Source organism: Peromyscus leucopus, chromosome 5 (assembly GCF_004664715.2).
Source record: "Peromyscus leucopus breed LL Stock chromosome 5, UCI_PerLeu_2.1, whole genome shotgun sequence".
Taxonomy (NCBI): domain Eukaryota; kingdom Metazoa; phylum Chordata; class Mammalia; order Rodentia; family Cricetidae; genus Peromyscus; species Peromyscus leucopus.
The window spans coordinates 133,760,581-133,778,874 of record NC_051067.1 but is presented as its reverse complement, the minus strand read 5'-3'; the positions used below and the strand labels follow the sequence as shown (position 1 = coordinate 133,778,874).

Genomic DNA, 18,294 nt, shown 5'->3' with positions numbered 1-18,294 from the left:
ACTGGACAGCACATATTCAAGATCAGCAGCTAACAGGCAGAAATCAGAGATGGGCGGGGTGGACTCCAGCCACCCCTAACTGGATGAGCAGCATGTAACAGAGCCTGACTATCGACCTGGCTGGACTATGGGGACACACCCCGAGCACATGAGCCCTCCACTGGCTTTGACTCAACATGCTCAAAGAATCAGCCCATCTCAATAGAAGGCATGCCAGTCTGTGTTCAGTTCCTGCCCCAGTCCTATGAAAAGCCCCAGGCAAGCAGCTCCAGGGTTTCTTCTGCCTGGGAACCCCTCTGGGCTCATGGGGATTTCTTTCATTTTTCTTGAAGTTTTCTAAGCAAAGGCTGCTTTCATTCCACTCGCTCCCACTTGTCTGTGTCTTTAATATTCACTGGTGTGAGGCGGCAACCTCCAGAACCATCCCCCCATTAACTTTTGGAGACCCTTGAGTTCTAGCACCTGAGTCCCCAGGCAGGTGAACCTGGGTTGAAAATGGCCCTGTCATCCAAAACCAAACAAACAAACCCAAACCCCAAACCTTCTCAGCAGAGTCCACAGGGTGGTTAAGAGTGTGGCGGGAACCCGGAAGTGGGAAAAGCACAGGAGGAGTATGTTAATTCTCTTTAGAAACCAACACTGGTTTAAGACTAACTTCTGTCCTCCTGAATACAGCTCAGATTCAAACCAGCAGAATTTGTTTTAAGAAGTGAGTATGGGGGCTGGAGGGATGGCTCAGAGGTTAAGAGCACTGGCTGCTCTTCCAGGGGTCCTTAGTTCAATTCCTAGCACCCACATGGTGGCTCACAACCATCTATAATGGGATCTACTGCCCTCTTCTAGCATGCAGGTATACATGCAGATGGAGTACCATATACATAAAACAAATAAATCTTTAAAAGTTAAAAAAAAAAGAAGTGAGTGTATGACTAGAATATACAGATCTTAGTCTAACCTCTGAGTAATGGGGTGGCACACACATCATATACACACACACACCATACATACACACACACAACTACACATATCATATACACACATCACACACATCACACACACACACACACACACACACACACACACACACACACAGCCTAGGGTATCATTATTCAGAAGCCATCCACTTTGTTTCTTTAGACAGGGTCCCTCCCTAAACCTAGAACTTACCAAGTAGAGCCATGCTGGCTGGCCAGAGAGCTGCAGGGATCCACCTGTTTCTGCCTCCCTATCACAGGAGGAGAAACACACGCCACCACTTGTGGCTTTTTTACATTGTGTTGTGATGACTGAAGTCAAGACACCCTACTTACAAGCCGAGCATTTTCCCGGCGGAGCCATCACCCCAACCAGTCTTGTAATTTCTAAAAACATTAGGCCTACGGTCCAGCCATCCTCCTACTTACTTGTTCAAGGGAAACAAAAACCTATGTCTTTTCAAGTTCTTGTGCACAGAGTTCACCATAATGCTGTATCAGTTAATAGTCAACAGTGGAGGTGGCGGAGGAACCTCAGCATCCACCACCAGGTGAACACGCAGTCAGACTGTAGTATGTCCATGCCAAAAAATGCCACCCAAGGATTGCTGCTGTTTGAGATTGTGGGTGTAGGGCAAACTCATGTTAATTGGAAAAAAAAGAAAAAAAAAAAAAAAAACCCAACCAAACAAAAAAGCCTGTGCAAAGACAAATTGGTTTTCACTGTGTGGTTCAACCCGGAATGCCGAGGATTACAATGAGTCCCCAGTGATGAGCGCCGGGCAGCACCTGACAGGCGGGAAGCTGCCCAGCACAGGCATGGGCATTTCTGAGATGGAATTCCTCATTATGCCTGTGATAATACGTGCACATGTGCAGACAGAGGCTGAAAAAGATCTATGCCCATTTCACATATTTCAATTCTATCTTTTAATAACGTTTAACAGGAAACTATGAACCGGGAAAAGTAATTTTTTTAAAAAAATTGTTAAAATTTTATTTACTTATGTATTGCCTGGGGGTGCATACCACGGTGTGCATGTAGAGGTCAAAGGACAACTTGCTGGAGTTGTTTCCCTCCTTCCGCCATGAAGGTCGTAGGATCAAACTCTGGTCCTCAGGCTGGGTAGCAGGCTCCTTTAACTGATTAGCCATTGCGCCAGCCACAAAGCAATGAATTTTTAGGCCAAATAATTCAGTTATGTTCTAAATCCTAATTCTCTTTACCAAGCCAGCAAATATATTTTAATACAAAGCCCCTTCAACAGTTTCTCACCCCTCCCCACGGGACACCGAGAACTGGTGTTGTTCTTAATGCAATGTCACAGTCTTTCCAAAAGTAGGATTAAGGACTGATACATTTTATTCCATCATGAAAACAAGCAACACATTTTACAGTAGGCAATTATTTTGTTGAGTGTGTATTACAGGATACATATTCAAGAGTAGAAACAATATTTAAATGAGTACTTTTTTCTGCTTTGGAAATGGGGCTAAATTCATTTATTATTTTTTTTTTAAAGATTTTTTTATTTATTTATCATGTATACAGTGAGTGTTCGACCTGCAGGCCAGAAGAAGGCACCAGATCTCATTGTAGATGGTTGTGAGCCACCATGTGGTTGCTGGGAATTGAACTCAGGACCTCTGGAAGATCAGCCAGTGTTCTTAACCTCTGAGCCATCTCTCCAGCCCCTCATTTATTATTTTTGCTGTTGATATTTGCTGGTGTTCCTTCCCAAATACTGAACTAAAAAGCAAAATAAAGAAACAAAAACCACAACACTGGAAATCAAAACTGAGACTTTTTTTCTGCATTAATTTGCTGGTAATAAAGAAAAGACTGCGCTTGTCCAACTATAAGAGCTTTACATCATGACTGAGCATGTACAGCACACATTTAGAGATCACTGCCCTAATATACAGAGGCCCCTGAACCTACACACACACACACCAAATGAGACACTTTCAGAAGTACACCAGCTAGTAGGTGAGCAAGATATCCAGGACACTGAGGCCAGCTCCCAGAGTTAGCCATGGCTCCTGTTCCTTTACTGAGAAGAATTTCAGGGCTAAGTGTAGGTCTCCAACTCAGTAATAAGGGATAATGCTAAAGGAAGCCCTCACAGTGTCTGTGAGAAGATTACAAGGGCTGTCCTGTTCTAGAAAAACTCAGGTGAGGTATCCTCTAGACAGTGAGGTCTTCTAGAACATGGGTAGTTCTAGCTCTGTGAAAACACTGATGCTTGCCTATATGGGAAACCTCAGAAAAATGAAGAGGTAGTGTTGGCAATGATGGAAGAGCCTGGACGAAGGATTTGGAACCTATAGATCCAAATGTATTACCCATCTACCGCAGAACCTTCTGTTAGCCATGTTTTAGCTGTTAGAGCCCAAGAATAACAGCATTTACTAGATTTAGTATCCCTTTAAAGTACTGTCACATGCTGCACGATGACATCATGCATTATGGAATGCATACTTGACAGTAGCCTCACAGATTATCTGGTGACATTCTTGACAGCTTAGTTATACTAAGTCCAAATGATAAAATTGCACAAGGACACATTTTCCAAGATGAGTACTTTTACTAAAACATGTGACTGCCGTTTTAAGTGGAAAAATGATATATTTGAAAGTAGTTACAAAAACAGCACAGACTGGTGCCACACCCTGGTCCCTCAGCTTCCTCCAGTAATATTGACACAATTGTAACACAGCATTGAAACCAAGAAGTCAAAAGTCAATGAATTATAATTAGTTGAACTATAAGAGTTCTATCTAACATTTAAAAACCAGACTAGGATATAGGAAAGTTTATATACAAGTCTTATTATGAATGTGTGTCAATATTATGTGTGTGTGTGTGTGTGTGTGTGTATTACAAAGACTAATGAAATCCCAAAGATCAGCATAACCATATGATCAGGGCTCTCACACGAAGCAGAGCACTGCCAGCCTCTTCCTTGAGCTCCCTTCCTAGCCCATCTCCACAGGTTCTCCTAACAGCACACACTACAGTTGCTGCACACTTAACGCAGTCTCTTTTGGACCTGTTTTCTTCTGATACAGCAAGAGCACTTGCTAGCTTTAGAAGGAGCACAGGTTAAAAATGTAGGACTGGAAACACCAAGGAATGTAAAGAGGGCTTTGCAGCTGGATATGAGATGACCAAGCTGACCTGACATGAAGAAGGACAGGAGCTGGGAAAACAGCAACGTTACTCTCACCAGGGGCACTGGCTGCCCCTCTCATGAGCCTCCACCAAGAAGCACACAGAGGTCAGCTTTCTGCATATCTTCGCTTCTAATGCAGCTATCTATAGCAGAGGAAACGGTATGATCAGCTTCTAAGAAGTCCCTATTTGTCCTAGAAAGAAGACAGTCCCAGATCATCCTGCAGGCAGGGAGCTCAATATGAGGCAACCACGAGCCACTGTAGGTATATCTTGATAGCCGTGGTAAGAGTTGACTCCCTGGAGACCGTAAAGGAAAATGGTCCATACGGGCATTGCAAGCTGGTCACGTAAACATGAGAAGACAGCATAGCTTAACTAATGTGTAGAAGACCTGGCAAGGTCAGTGAGCTGCAATGCTGGCAGGGGCTACTGGCTAGCAGATAGCCAAAGACATAAGCTAAGAGAGTTATCACCCTGATTGGGCCAGCAGCCCAGGTATAGCGTGTTATCATCTCCCTGGGTTGCACCAAGGGAACATGCACAGTTATGTGGGGCTCCCTAAGTGGCGTGGCCCATGACATACTCAGAGAATTAGCCAACTTTAACAGGACTCACCTCACTCTTGCCCATTTTCTGCTATAAGCCCAAAGGCTCTAGGGCAGTAACTCAGTGGCTTTTCCTCTCTGGGGTCTCCAGAGTTTCCTCTAGTTCCCTCATAAAAACAAACAAACAAACGAAAACCATGTTCTCACTTTCTCTTGGTTCTCTTTAATAAAATTTGTCTCCTCTCCACTTTGCTTACTTCCATGTGTCTATGTCTATAGTAACACTGACAGACAATGAACTCAAGAGCGACTGACTCAGGTTGTCTTCTGGTGACTACTCAACGTCTGGCACCCTAGTTCCCCTGATCGCATACACCTGGGCTGAGACACTCCAGTGCTCCCAAAGATCTGCATCACTCTTCCTCAGTCTACTCTTGATGGACTCAAGTCATAGTAGAGTGCTATCCCCAGGCATTCTAGCATCCATGCAAATAAGCTGTGATTTACCTATCTGCTCATTACTGGTGGCACCTGGGTAGCTTTCAGCTTGGGACACTTATAAAAAATGTTCCTAAGAGCATCAGAGCACATGTCTTTTGTTGCCAGCACACTCTCTTCCACTAGGTGTGAAATTAAATTCGTGGCTCCTATGGTATTTGTGTAGTTTTATTGTACTTAGTTATCTAAAGTGTTGACTTGAGTTCCCATCAATGCACAGAAGTTACATGGCCCCACATCTCTTATAATCTACTGACTCTAATGGCTATTTACCACATGTTTCAGAAAAGAACATTACAGAAGTATACATCAAAGAGAATACTACTATCATCAAAACAGGAAGTTTTCTCTAAAATTCCAGGGTCTGCTCAAAGTATTTTGCAAAGCAATACAATCTGAAATTGCAAATCTGATCTTCAAGTATATTCCTCTCGAATTAACTAGGACACTCAGCTGCTGCTCCAACTGTACATGCCTGACACCACAAATCACGTGGGGATACTTGCTGTAGACACACAACTAACTTAGTACATCTCCTATGAGCCTGAGGGAGATCTTACCAGGCCTGGGAAACACTCTACATAGGAGTCTTTGGCATTAACATGTGGAAAACCAAATCTAAGCAGGAAGTAACTATAATGGGGGACTTTTTGGTAAGTCCAAACCCTGGAACTTTCTTGATACTGTCTTGAGAGGATCTTAGTGTCTGGTTAATCTGAGGCCCAAGTGCTTTGTTTGGGAATTCTCAACAACACTGCAGCTATCACAGCAGGCTGTATCCGATACACAGTACTTACCCTCAAAGGAAACTAAGTTTTTCTATTTACTGGGCTGCAACAGTTTGAAAGGACAGTGCTACACAAGAAGAGAATGAGAAGTGTCGTACTTTGAACATGAAGTGTCCCCATAAGTCTATGGTCTGCTGTTCCACAGCTGGCAGGACCATTTTTGGAGGCTCTGGAGCCTTCAGGGGTGGGGCCTGACCAGTGGAAGTAGATTACTAGGGACAGGCCTTTGAAAGTATAGGCTGGCCTCCAGTTCTGGCCTTGCTCTATGCTTCCTGGTTCTCTATCAAGTGCATAGTCTCAGCCACACATGACCACGGCCATGCCTTCCCCACCAGGTTGCAATCAATTCCTTTGCTCTCTGAGGCTGAACAAAAGTAACTAACTCGAGAAGTGATGTCATAAAACCTGATTCCAAGCACAAGTGAAGCATCCTTTCAGCCAAGTTCCTCCTCTGTGATCTGTTCTACGATGCTGCATGGGGGTTCTAGAAATCAGGACACATGAAGGGGATGACATAGAAGGAAAAGTGACAAATCTATTTTGAACCTTCTAGGTTTCTCCCACTATTATGCACCTGATAAGGTTAGCAATTGTTTGGTAAAAATTTTCTAATTATCTGTACATTGGAATTCAACATCTGTAAAAGGAGGGAATTAAGAGGGAAAAAAAAAAAACCCAACCTGCAGAATTCCACATATTTACTTTCATCTTGGTTGTTGAAAACCAGAAGTTCCCTTACTTACAGCTAAAAGTGATTACAAACAGTAATTTGGAAAAATGTAGTAACAAGAAGTAACTGGAGGTAGCAGAACACTATAATTTAAAAATACAGTTGAACTCTTCCAAAACTAGAGAACATTGCTAAGGGCAATATACAAATGATTTTTTTTAAATGCAGCACTAAAACCACTTGAAAAAGCCAACATTTCAATTTGGCCTTCCAGGCAGCTTTCTAACATCAACATATTAAGTAGTCAAATGGCATTTATTCTGGAGATCAAAATGTTTCAAGTATCATATTTCATTTGTAAAAATGCATATGAAAACCATTTTTATAAAAATAGATCTAATTCTGTGTACCCAAAAGAAGCCTACCATGTTTGGTCTATTAAGCTATGGAAAGCCTACTTAAAATGCTACCTGCCAATTACTACATATAAAAAGTAATTAAGAAACATTGGTGCTATGAGAAGTCTCCCCTGGCTCTCTGTGGTTTGGTCTTTCTAATCATAAAACTGGTGAAAAACTTTAGAAAACACTAGCACTTAGCTGGGGGAACAGAACAGTAAGACTTTTATTTAGAAGATAATTTGTAACTATAGGTTGGTGTCATCTATGCATTAAAAGTCGCCATAAAAATCTCAAGTAGGTAAGCTGAAATAAAGAAGTAACCCATCAATAATCTGTGGAGTGTGGGGGAAATCCTTGAGTCTCTGGTGCCCCTGTTCCTTCTCCATATGTGATGTCACTGTGTACCGCTCAGGGATGAGGATGGTCTAGAGGAGAAATGTTGAGAACAGTAACCAGCACCGTGCAAACTCCCTAAGCCATTAACAACCACTGCCAATGTCCCCAGAGAACCAGTGTGCACTAGAGGACTCACGGGGCACTGTCACACCATAGTGCTGCGTGTCACTGATCAACAGCTTCCGCTTCAGCTCATTCAGGCCGACCCCAACGGGACCTGGAAAAGAAGGCAGAGAGATTGAGAACAAGGGCCTAATCCTTCATTCCAAGCAAGTGGTCTATTTCTAGCTAAGCTGTACACATTAAAAGAACTGGGTTTCTAGAGTTACTTCAGAATAATTTATATTCTAGAAAACTTAAAATAAAACATACTCAAGGATACCTTAGCTATTACCAAGTAATCCATATACAACAGCCTAAAATATATTCACCTACAAATCATACTGAGTGATCACTTCATTTAAAAATATTTTTAGATTTTCATAAAAGGAAAATCATTGGCCTTGACTTAATTTTGGATACAAATTCAATTATGCATTTTAAATGTGCAAGCCATGTTCATGCTGAGCTCTGTCATGACATCCTACCCTACAGAATTTCAGACAGTCCTAAGCATCTGAAAGCTGCCACAGGCCTTACACATTTAAATCAACCAAATGCACAGACACAGAACATATGATGAGCAAGGCAAATGGCATGTGCTGTGTCCAAGAAAGATGGCAGATACACATCGCATTTAATGAAAATGACTAGTCAGTGAAGATATGAGGGCTAAATAAAAACCACCCAAAGGGTGGTTGTGAACACTAGCCTGATATCAAAAGTCATAAAGATATCAGCCTCAGGGTTGGCATTCCTTCCCCATCTTAAAGCTCAGACAGCTTGTGGTTAGGTCTATGGATGAACTGTAGAGAAAAGTAGACAGAGCACCTACCCGAGGCCAGCCTGCCCTGAGCTAGGTCCCCACTTGCTCCTATCTAAACTTCTCCTCCTCTGATACCAGAGAAGGTGACCCTGCCCTGGTAAGGTCAAGTACACCCTCAGTCTGAGTCACAAAGCTCCCTTTCTTGGGAGAAGGGTCGAGAACTCAGTACAGTACAGGAATACAGACTTTGCATTCCTTTATCTCCCCTTTCTCGTCATCTGTGGGCCAGAAAGATCCCAGGGAAAGGATAGTGATGGACTTACAGGCACACAGAGCTGAGGCCAGCCAAACGGGCACTGTGAGTGAAGGGAAGCAAAGGGGCAGGACTGGGGACCATGCTTTCCTTCCCCAGTGGCACTTCTAGCCCCCACCCTGTCCCACTACTGCCTCCTACCTTCCCTTCATGGTTGTCCGGAGCCTGTTTCTCCATCAATGCCCCTTTGTTCTCTAAGACTCCATGAGAACTCAATGATATGCTCAAGTGGTGCTCACTGTTACTATAACTTACTAGGGCATACAGTTCCCCTCTCCAGATTAATAGGCTTCCCTAGCAATAACATAACAAAGAAAAAAAAGGAATGTAATTTATGACAATGTAACTTGCATGACCAGAAGAAAAACTTGCAACAAAGTCAGATGTCTGCACCCACTTAGGAGTTCAGATTTAAGGGCTCAAGAGCCATCGTGTACAAACAAGAACTGAAACAAGGCCCCTGGGTACAGACAGACACCATAATTTGGGTAAAAACCATGACCAGGTTTACCGGAACATGAAGTGTCATGGATCTGCTACTGATGTGTTCTCCCTAAAGTGATGTTAAAAGCTTGGATGGCAGCTGATGTGACTGGATCATAAGGACTCCACTTGATCAATGGCTGAATGGTGGAGCCAAGTGAGAAGGCATACCTTGACCTTGGAGCCCTTCTCAGTTTCTCTCTTCTTCTTGGTCACCATGCTATGAGTAGCATCCTCCCCAGCACCCCCAAAGCCCTTCCACTCTGGCACTTCCGCATTGCCAGGAGCCCCAAAGCAATGGAGTCAGCTGACCACGGCTAGACCCTCTGAAACCATGAGCTCAGATCAACCTTTACTCCTTTTAAGCTGCCTGCTCAGGTGTTTTGCTGTAGTGACAAAGGTGTCTGTCATAATGAGAAAGAGGGAGGCAACCTTCACTGACAGGAGGACAGCAGGTCAAGTGAATCAAAGTGAAATAATACAGATGACCAGGCTTGATCTAAGGGCAGCATGAGAATGTGAACCCAAGTGACGGAAGTGTATACAAGACCACAGAAGGCTGGCTTCTAGCCCTCCCCTAACTTTGGGTTATGTACCAAGTTCATGGGTTTCCTACACTTTCCCACTTCAAAGGACCTAACCCACTAATTACACATGCTTGCTTACTTGCCTTGATCCTCTAACAGACTGTGAGGTCCGTGAATACAAAGACATCTCCTGCCTCACTCACCTACTATTTCCACAGCTGGCAAATTATAGGCACTTAGGTGTCTGTTTCGTGTTACTGGAGCAAGAGCCCAGGGTCTCACATATGCCAGGCAGGTGTGCTCCCAGTGTGGCACATCCTTAGGGCCCAGATCATTTGTTTACATTTCACGCAATGTGTGCTATCATGGGGGTAAAACGGGAGTGAACTACAGGCATGGGAGCTGAGGTTAAAAGGCATTTGCACCTAGGTCACCTGGATGTGGTGGTCAGGTCATACATTCAAGGACACGTCCTGAATGTGACTTTTAATCTTCAGCAAAAGCAGTGAGTTATGAAGGGAGTTTTAGAAAGGAACTTTAGTTCCCTGTATCCTGTCAAGGTTCACAATTCACTAAGGAGGAGAGAGCTGAGATTCCTGTGTGAATGTCCACAAGGCAAAACCTGACTAGGAAGACAGATCTCTATGGCGAGTAGCAAGCAGACAGGCACTTACTGACGGTGTGACTGAAACCACAGGGAGGCTATGCATTCTATAAGGTGCAAAAATATAAAGAATATAATCTTGAAAAAAAAAGGAAATGAGTGTTTCAATGGAATACCATTGTATCTTCCGTGTACAGATGAAGTGAACCCAGTTACGTATGCCCCCAAAGGACGCCAAATACTAGAACATAGAGGGCCCTGCTCCAGGAAAGAAGATGGTGGGAAATCCGTGTTTTTTCATAGGTCTCAGTCCTGAAGCTCTTCCTAGAATGAGAGACTCTTTGAGGAGAAACAGAACTCTCTTTATTTCATGCACTACCCAAATCACAAGCAAACAAACTCAGAACACACACACACCCCTCAGCCTCCAAAACCAATGATTTATTTTAGCTCAGGAGAAAAACTAGGTGTCTGGCTTAGTAGGGAATGCTATGCCAAGCCCAGGATGTCACTCTTCAATTCTGGTCACACTCACTTTCAGTCCCGTGTGACAACTATGGACCTCACCCTCACAAACCAATCCTAGCCACCCAGTCATGAAGTTACACTCACTCACACCAGGAATGACTAGAGGAAAGGATGTTGTCTGAATCTCCTGAGATTTAGATTATTCTAGATCATAATCTGCAAAGGTAGACATAGTCTCATAAAAAGCCCAAAGGATATAATTTCAAATCACTTATAAAACTGCTCATCGGACACTTCCTTGTGGGGCTCCTGCTCATTTTGCACCTGTGTGGGGAAGAATGCCAGCCTCTTATTGACTCCAAAAAACAAAAACAGAAACAGAAACCCACATTCACACCTGCGCCATATAACCCCCATTCATGAGGGGGGTGAAATCACATCACTTTTAGTTGGCTTCTTTATATTTAGAACACGTGATCTATGTGCAGACATTGTAGTGATATGAACAGATTAACTCATACATGTGCCTCTGCTAAGAAGATTCACTCTGCTCTTCAGTACATGAACCTTTCCCACACAGTGAAGTGCAGTCATATGACGTTATAGTTTGTTCCCAGTGGTTCTTGTTAATGATAAAGTGGATCAAGGTTTATGCTCAAGATCTTCAGTTCACAGGACTGCTTTGATGGGATCTCTAATAGGAAAGGCCTTCATGTGGCAGGGATCTGTTACACAGGCCATTAGGAACCTTCAAAACATCTCCCAAAGTGTCACTATCCTCACTTTACAGAGGAGAAAGCTAAGACAATGAGAGGCCAGGTCTTTTTCTAAAGGGTACACTTGAATGTGGCTCCCAGGTTATTCCAAAGCTCCGGTGACTGACAAGTCTACATTTCTCTACACCGCCTACACTCTTACAAAGCAATGTAGATGAAACACAAAGTCAGGCTCTGCGCTGCCTATGGCGAAGGCTTCCAATGTCCTGGGCTTGTTTACTCCTTCCTAGTGCCCATACTTTCAACGGTGATTGTCTATCCTTGTGGCTAAGAAAAATGGTATCAATAAAATCTGCTCATCTCTCAACACACATTCTGAAGATACTCTAAGACACTCTAGGAAGGCTAAAATAACCCTATGTGTATACCAAACCTGAGCAACTTGGATGCATCTATTGCAGTATTTTTCATTTACAATTACAGAAAATCAAACACAATGATATGCACAAGGGAAAGCCCCCAAGCTCACTGAATTAACTTTACCTTATTAATTTGGAATTGAAATGGTAAACTAAGGTTGATGCTCTTTCTCATTTTAAAAAGGAAAAGTGCTCATGGTCAAGCCAGGAATGCCATTCTGCAGCTGATTCTTAATAGAAACAGTCTCTCGTAGGGGAAGGAGGGAGGTTCACAGGACTTGGGTTTGTCATGAAACTGAGAAGCCCCAGGAAGCCAAGAAAGTTGTGCAATTCACAGCCCCCCCCCCTCAGGGTCACATAGCAGCAGCACGTAACTCCACCAGGAGAAGAATCTTGTGTGGCACTGCTCGAGTTGTGTAGGGAGCTCCAGGGGATGCAGCTCTTGTAAGTCACTGTCCATGCTGGGGTGGGCCTGCCAGTGACGCAGCTGACCCGGAGTCACCCATGCCCTTGTAACCCCAACAAGTCAGTTGGTTTGATGTGCTAGACTTGTATGGAGCTGTTTCTTTGGTGTGTTGTCAATGTCCTACTCGGGGTGAATAGATGTTCATGTCACCCCAGGAAAACTTACAGAACAAATGTAAATTAATTATATGCTTCATTTTAAAAACATTCCGTAGGGCTTAGGATGGGGCTCAGTGGTGGATCACTAGCCTAGTATGCTTAATGCTCCAAATTCAGTTCCCATATACTGAGCAAACAAATGGGTTGGAGAGACTGCTCAGCAGTTAAGAGCGCTGGATGGACTTCCGGAGGACCTGGGTTTGTCTCAGCACCCACATGGTAGCTCACAACCATTTGTAACTCTTCTTCTAGCCTCTGAAGACACTGTATACAGGTAGTACACAGACATATATGCAGGCAAAAAACACTCACACACATAAAAATAAATCTATCTAGCCAAAATTTTTTAAAATGCATTTTATAAAAACTTAGAAAATCATATTGGGAAGAAGAAAAGGCACTATGTACATTAGACCCACATTAGAAATCTTTGGAAAAACATACTTAATTATTCTACCTTAATGAAAACAGGCAAAAAAGTGATTTTGTTTTAAAAAGCTAATTCATTTTAGCCAAAGAAAGGCTGATCTGTACAGTATCAATAAAATGATAGAAAAAGTCCTCCCCTAATTTTTTGTGTTCGTTTGTTTTCCAAGACAGGGTCTTATTGTGTAATCCAGTTGGCTTTGGCATCAAGACCCTCCTGAGGCCCCTGAAAGCTAAGATTATTGAAGATGAATGTGTAAGAATGCCCCATGAATGTGACACCTCTTCTCTGATATCCCCAAGTCTGTAAACCTCATGCTTCACCACCCTGGCTTCAGGTTTTCATCTTTTTCTTTCATAAACATGCTCAAGGATTTTTCATTTCTGGTTCATGGTTTTGAGGCTCTCACTGTGCAGCCTGAACTGGTCTCAAACTTGTGATCTGGCTGCCTCTGCTTCTAGAGTTCTGGGTACACAGGCATTGGCATCATACCTGGCTCGTATGCTTATCACCTGTAATGGACATTGCATATGGCTAATTTTGTATCCGAATGTTAGCATAGTACACATTCAAAACTAACTCAGGGCTGACATGGTTTTCACTCTGTAACAGGGTCTCAAGAAAGATCTATACTGTGAATCAGAAACAGTCACATCCAGCCAAAAAAAAAAAAATGCTAAAGGAATAAAGAATCAAGATAGGTCATGATGCCAGAGCCTGGAGTGATGCTGTGAAAACAGATAAAGTATCCTGCAAGAATGCACCGGCAATATGTTCTCATCGGAGCACAGAACTGCAAGACTACACCTTCATCATTCACTGCACACTGGGGTTTCAACTATCTCCTTATTTATGTGGCAGTGCTATTTCAGAATGAATATTTATAATAAATATGATGTACTTTTATGGTGCAAATAGTTTTTATTGCAATTAGTGAAATATTGTATACATATATATATATATATATACACACATATGTCTCACAGTCTAAGGAAGAACACAAGATGCATAGAATATTAGCATAGTGTTTCTTTGTGTGTGTGAGAGAGAGAGACAGAGACAGAGACAGAGAGAACCCAGAGGTTGATGCGAGCATCTTTTTCGATCACTTTCCACTTTATTTTTCGAGGCAGGGTCTCTCACTGAACCCAGAGCTTCCAATCTTGCTAGTGTAGCTACTCAGCTACCCCAGGGATTCCCCATCTCTGCCTCAAGTGCTAGGTTATAGGAAGACCACCAAGTCCACCCAGCTTTTAGGTGAGTGCTGGGGATCTGAACTTCAGCTCTCAAGCTTAGCAAGTGCTTTATCCACCAAGCAGCCCCCAGCCCCTGTGTATAGTGTTTCTTAAGGCTGATGAGTATCAGATTGAATTTAATAATTTAAATATAGGTGGTGCCTTACAGATGAAAGACTTAGCATATTAACAATCTATTAGCAAAGTAACTAAACAGAGAAAGATAAGTCAACAGGGACGGACAAACTACACATGCAGCCACTGCAGTAACACATTCGTGATAAAAATCCTTCTTGTTTATACATACTTCTTTTTAATATTTGGATTTACGTCCAATATTAAGTGGAATATTGGAAGGACATGTGTTGCTCTGACCAAGCGCTATTTATGTTTTCTCTTGCTCTTTGTACATCTTGGGACAAGCCAAAAACAGTCTATTACACAGAGAGTTACTGGCATGGATGTGGCTTCTATGATGTATCCAACCCCAGAGTACTTACTCTGCTTCACACAAAAATTCTTCCGTATTTCCCTACAGACATTTTTTATCGTACTTGGCCAGACTTGTTATTCTTTATTATCCAGAGAAAAATACCAGAATTACTGGAGTCTGCCATAGGACCCAAACTGCATTGTTACTTGAAAAAAAAAAAAAAAAAAAAAAAAAAAAACCACCACGCTCACTCATTTGATTTACTGCAAGATAAATCCAACCAACCCCCTAGGTATCTCTTGGATCAGACACATGCTATAAAGTGTCTACTTATCATATTGTAGCAATGCTCTTTTATTGCTCTCGGCATAAAATAAAAACAGCCATGCTATTATATTTGATCCGTGTCCATGGGATGGTCATGTTAGTGGGTGGCTGCAGTTCTGCGCTGGAGAATGACAAATCAAACTCCACAAAGTTGAGCTGCGTTCACGGAGACTCAAGTCAGAGCTCACTTCCTCTGTCACTTTCATGAGACAAGAGTGTTCTCAATGAGGCAACAACTCATAAAACAAATGCCAAAACATGACATGAAAACAGAGGAGAAGAAGAAAACAGAACGTTTGCTGCAGGAACGTCAGTCTAAAGCAGATGTGTGGACCCGCCTAAGTTCTCGTCCCCCTTCCTTGCCAGCTGGGACAAGAACACAATACAACTGAAAGGTCAATGGTGACTTCCTTCCTTCCTAACCCTTCTCAAGGTGACCTTTCACTGGGGATAACAGGATCTCACTCAAAATCCACTCTGTTCTAGTTCCATACTCAAAATTCCCTTAACCAGCACCACATGTCACCCACTACCACTTACCACTTACAAATGGCCATATCCATCAGCACCATCATTTTGTTACTATGAATAGATTTTCGGTTCATCTTCTCCCATTGGACTGTAGATAGCTCAAGGACAAATGCTCCTGTTGGAACCTAGAGAGGCTGGTGTTCAGACGGCGCCTGCTTACTAAAAACCAGTTCAATGAAAAGAACTGTGTCTTATGCCAGAAACGAATCCCAAGTATAAATATTTAAAATAGACTATAGGCATAAAAAGCCAACTGTGATTCTCATAAAGATCATATTTGTCTCCTCTACATGGGATTATAATTTTAAACCCACCACACACTCATAAATTTGATTGTGACTTTCGGTTTTAGAGTATCTCTACAGATGCTTCCAGAGCAGACCCTACAAAGTTTCAAGCACAGTTCCACAAGAGCAGCGGGGATGCTAGCGTTCACAGTCAGTTCTGAACGTGATTTTCTAGTCTGCTTTATGTGCCACATCTGTCGTTCTGTGGGAAATCGATGATACTCTTACAAATGCCCATTTAGTCAAAGCACCTCTGCACAGCAGGCCTTGGGCAACATGTACGATTCAGCCCAAAGGAGGACCAAATAGTACTTAGTGCTCACGTTGTAAATGGGAAATATACAGAGATTTATTGTTAGTTTCCTCCTGATGCCGAATAACCAGACAGAACAAGTCACAGATTGTCTGAATATCTACAAGATGATTTTTTGCCCTCATTTTGGCTTAAGCCACAAAAAGGGCTTTCGTGGCTTTTCAGCACCACAGCTCTGCTCCTCCCACAAGCCCATATACATCATCTAACTTTATTACTTCACTTCTGAAAGAGATCAAGTTTTACTAAAGATGAAATACAATACATTGGATAGGACAATGTGCTAAGTGCCCCAGCATTCGGTCTAACACTTTTTAAGAAATATTTTTAAACGTAGGAAGGAATCTAACAGAACCATCACTGAGGTATCAGTGACTAAAATGTGGCCCAGGAATAACACGCTTACACAAAGAAGAGAGAATCAAGTATTTCTGGTCAAGTCTCACAGTTCTCAGATGCCGTAGTTTTGAATGGCACCGACTTGCTTTATTCTGATGTCTTCAACACAGGGTCTAAGATTACTGCACCCTAACACTATTGAGAGAAAATACCGTTCCTCCCCAGTGGTACTGACCCAACACTCTCTAGGCTCAGGCTGTCACTCTCCATGGCTTTGATGACATGGGTTAGAGTAAAAGAAGTAAAAAAATAAATACTCTCTCATTCCATCCTCCTGCACATGTCAAGGAAGTCAAGGAAATATGCCTTCAGCATGCAACCATGAAAGAAAACAGTTAACTCACAACAAGGTACAATTTCCAAAGCATACATCCAATACCCACGTGATTCTGTCAGATGGTCAGCTGCTACATAATCTAACTTAACATCAATCCAAATGCCCAGGCTCCAAATCAGCAGGAATCTAAGACTAGAACACTTCATGCTTATTTTAAAAAGATTTCAGATAATATATACAAGAACAGCGTTTTACACAGACCGTAGTAGCAGCTGCCAGGAGCAGGTCTCAGTCTTTGCTAGATTAGCAAAGTTCTTAGTGTCTCTGCATCTCAGATAGGGAAACTGAGGCAGAATGTTGGGGGTGCTTCCAGAGACTCCTTTCTTCTCTTTTTCGCTCTCTGTTGCTGAGATGAGCACTTCTTCTCCACCAAATCCTCCTGCCATGGTGTGCTGCTGTCTCTCACAGGCCCAAAGCCATATGACCACTTGAGATTAATTTATATTTCAGATGTAGCATACAGCAGAAGTCATTGTACACAGTGTTTTGGGGTGCCTTGCCAGGATGATAATCTGTTACCTGGGGACAGCTGTGAGCTTCTCCACTTGTGGCATTATCTTGGTAATGAAGATTGTGAACCAAAACGAACCTTTTATCTCTATTAGCTAATGCTCTCAAGTATTTGGCTTTGCTGACAGAGGCTAACATGATATCCTTCTGCTGGTTCACCCTCTCCTAAGGTAAGCCCAAGGTGGTGTACTCTGTGTAATGGATGTACAAGCTCCTTCTGCTTGTGCATCCTGAAGGAGCCCAGGAGTTGGCTATTTCTTTTCCACAACCATCAACTATCTTCAGGACCCTCCACACCTTGACTTTCTTTGCTCTGTGGCTTCCATTCATGATACACTCAACTGTCTACTGTCCCTCAGCCCGGCAGAGAGGGCTTCATGGTCGGTGCGTAGAGGAGAATAAAAACAGCAAAGTTTCTTCTTCCTCCGTTTGTCCCCACGGGAAAGACCAAAGCTACAACAGCAAGATCACTCCATGGCACACGTGGAAGGAAGGCTCCTGGGGCTGAGGAGGAGAGGTCATGGGAATGGAAGGATGTGTACTAGCAGGGAGGAGAGACAGCAGGGACGGTGGGCCAGGAGATGGAGGCTAGAGGCCTTAAGGAGTCTCCTTTCAGGACCAAAGGATCCAGCCAGACCTCTGGGTGTTATATGGACTGGAATCTGGAGTGTTTGAGCACTTGTGGGAAACAGTAACATGTATGAAACTCTCCATTCAGGTGTGGCCGTGGCTACCAAAAGGTAGGCCTCACTGAGAAGGAAAATTTGAATCTCCTTTGAAGTTTGCAATCGTGTGTTTCTGAACAATGCAAATAATTTCAATATCTGCCAGGTTAGTGATCAACTCCAGTGCCATTTGGTGTGAGAAAACCATAGTCCTTCCTCCAAATCAACCAGTCTCAATTAACATGTAACAAACTTAGAGAGGATCTCTCCTTACTAAAGTGGCTGATTCCTCACCCTTCCATTTATTCTCATTGCCCAAACTGTTGTCCTAAGTTTACAATGTAAGAATTAACAAGAGACA

The 18,294-nt window shown here is 42.8% G+C and overlaps 1 protein-coding gene across 2 annotated transcripts in view; it reads right to left on the bottom strand.

Annotated features, from left to right (window-relative positions):
* Window positions 1-18,294, bottom strand: part of Mpp7 (membrane palmitoylated protein 7) — a 219,718-nt gene that overhangs the window by 8,543 nt on the left and 192,881 nt on the right. For both annotated transcript variants that reach the window (XM_028873101.2, XM_028873116.2), the window contains one exon: window positions 7,587-7,667. In XM_028873101.2, coding sequence (XP_028728934.1) covers window positions 7,587-7,667 — 81 coding nt within the window. The remainder of the gene's footprint in view (window positions 1-7,586; window positions 7,668-18,294) is intronic.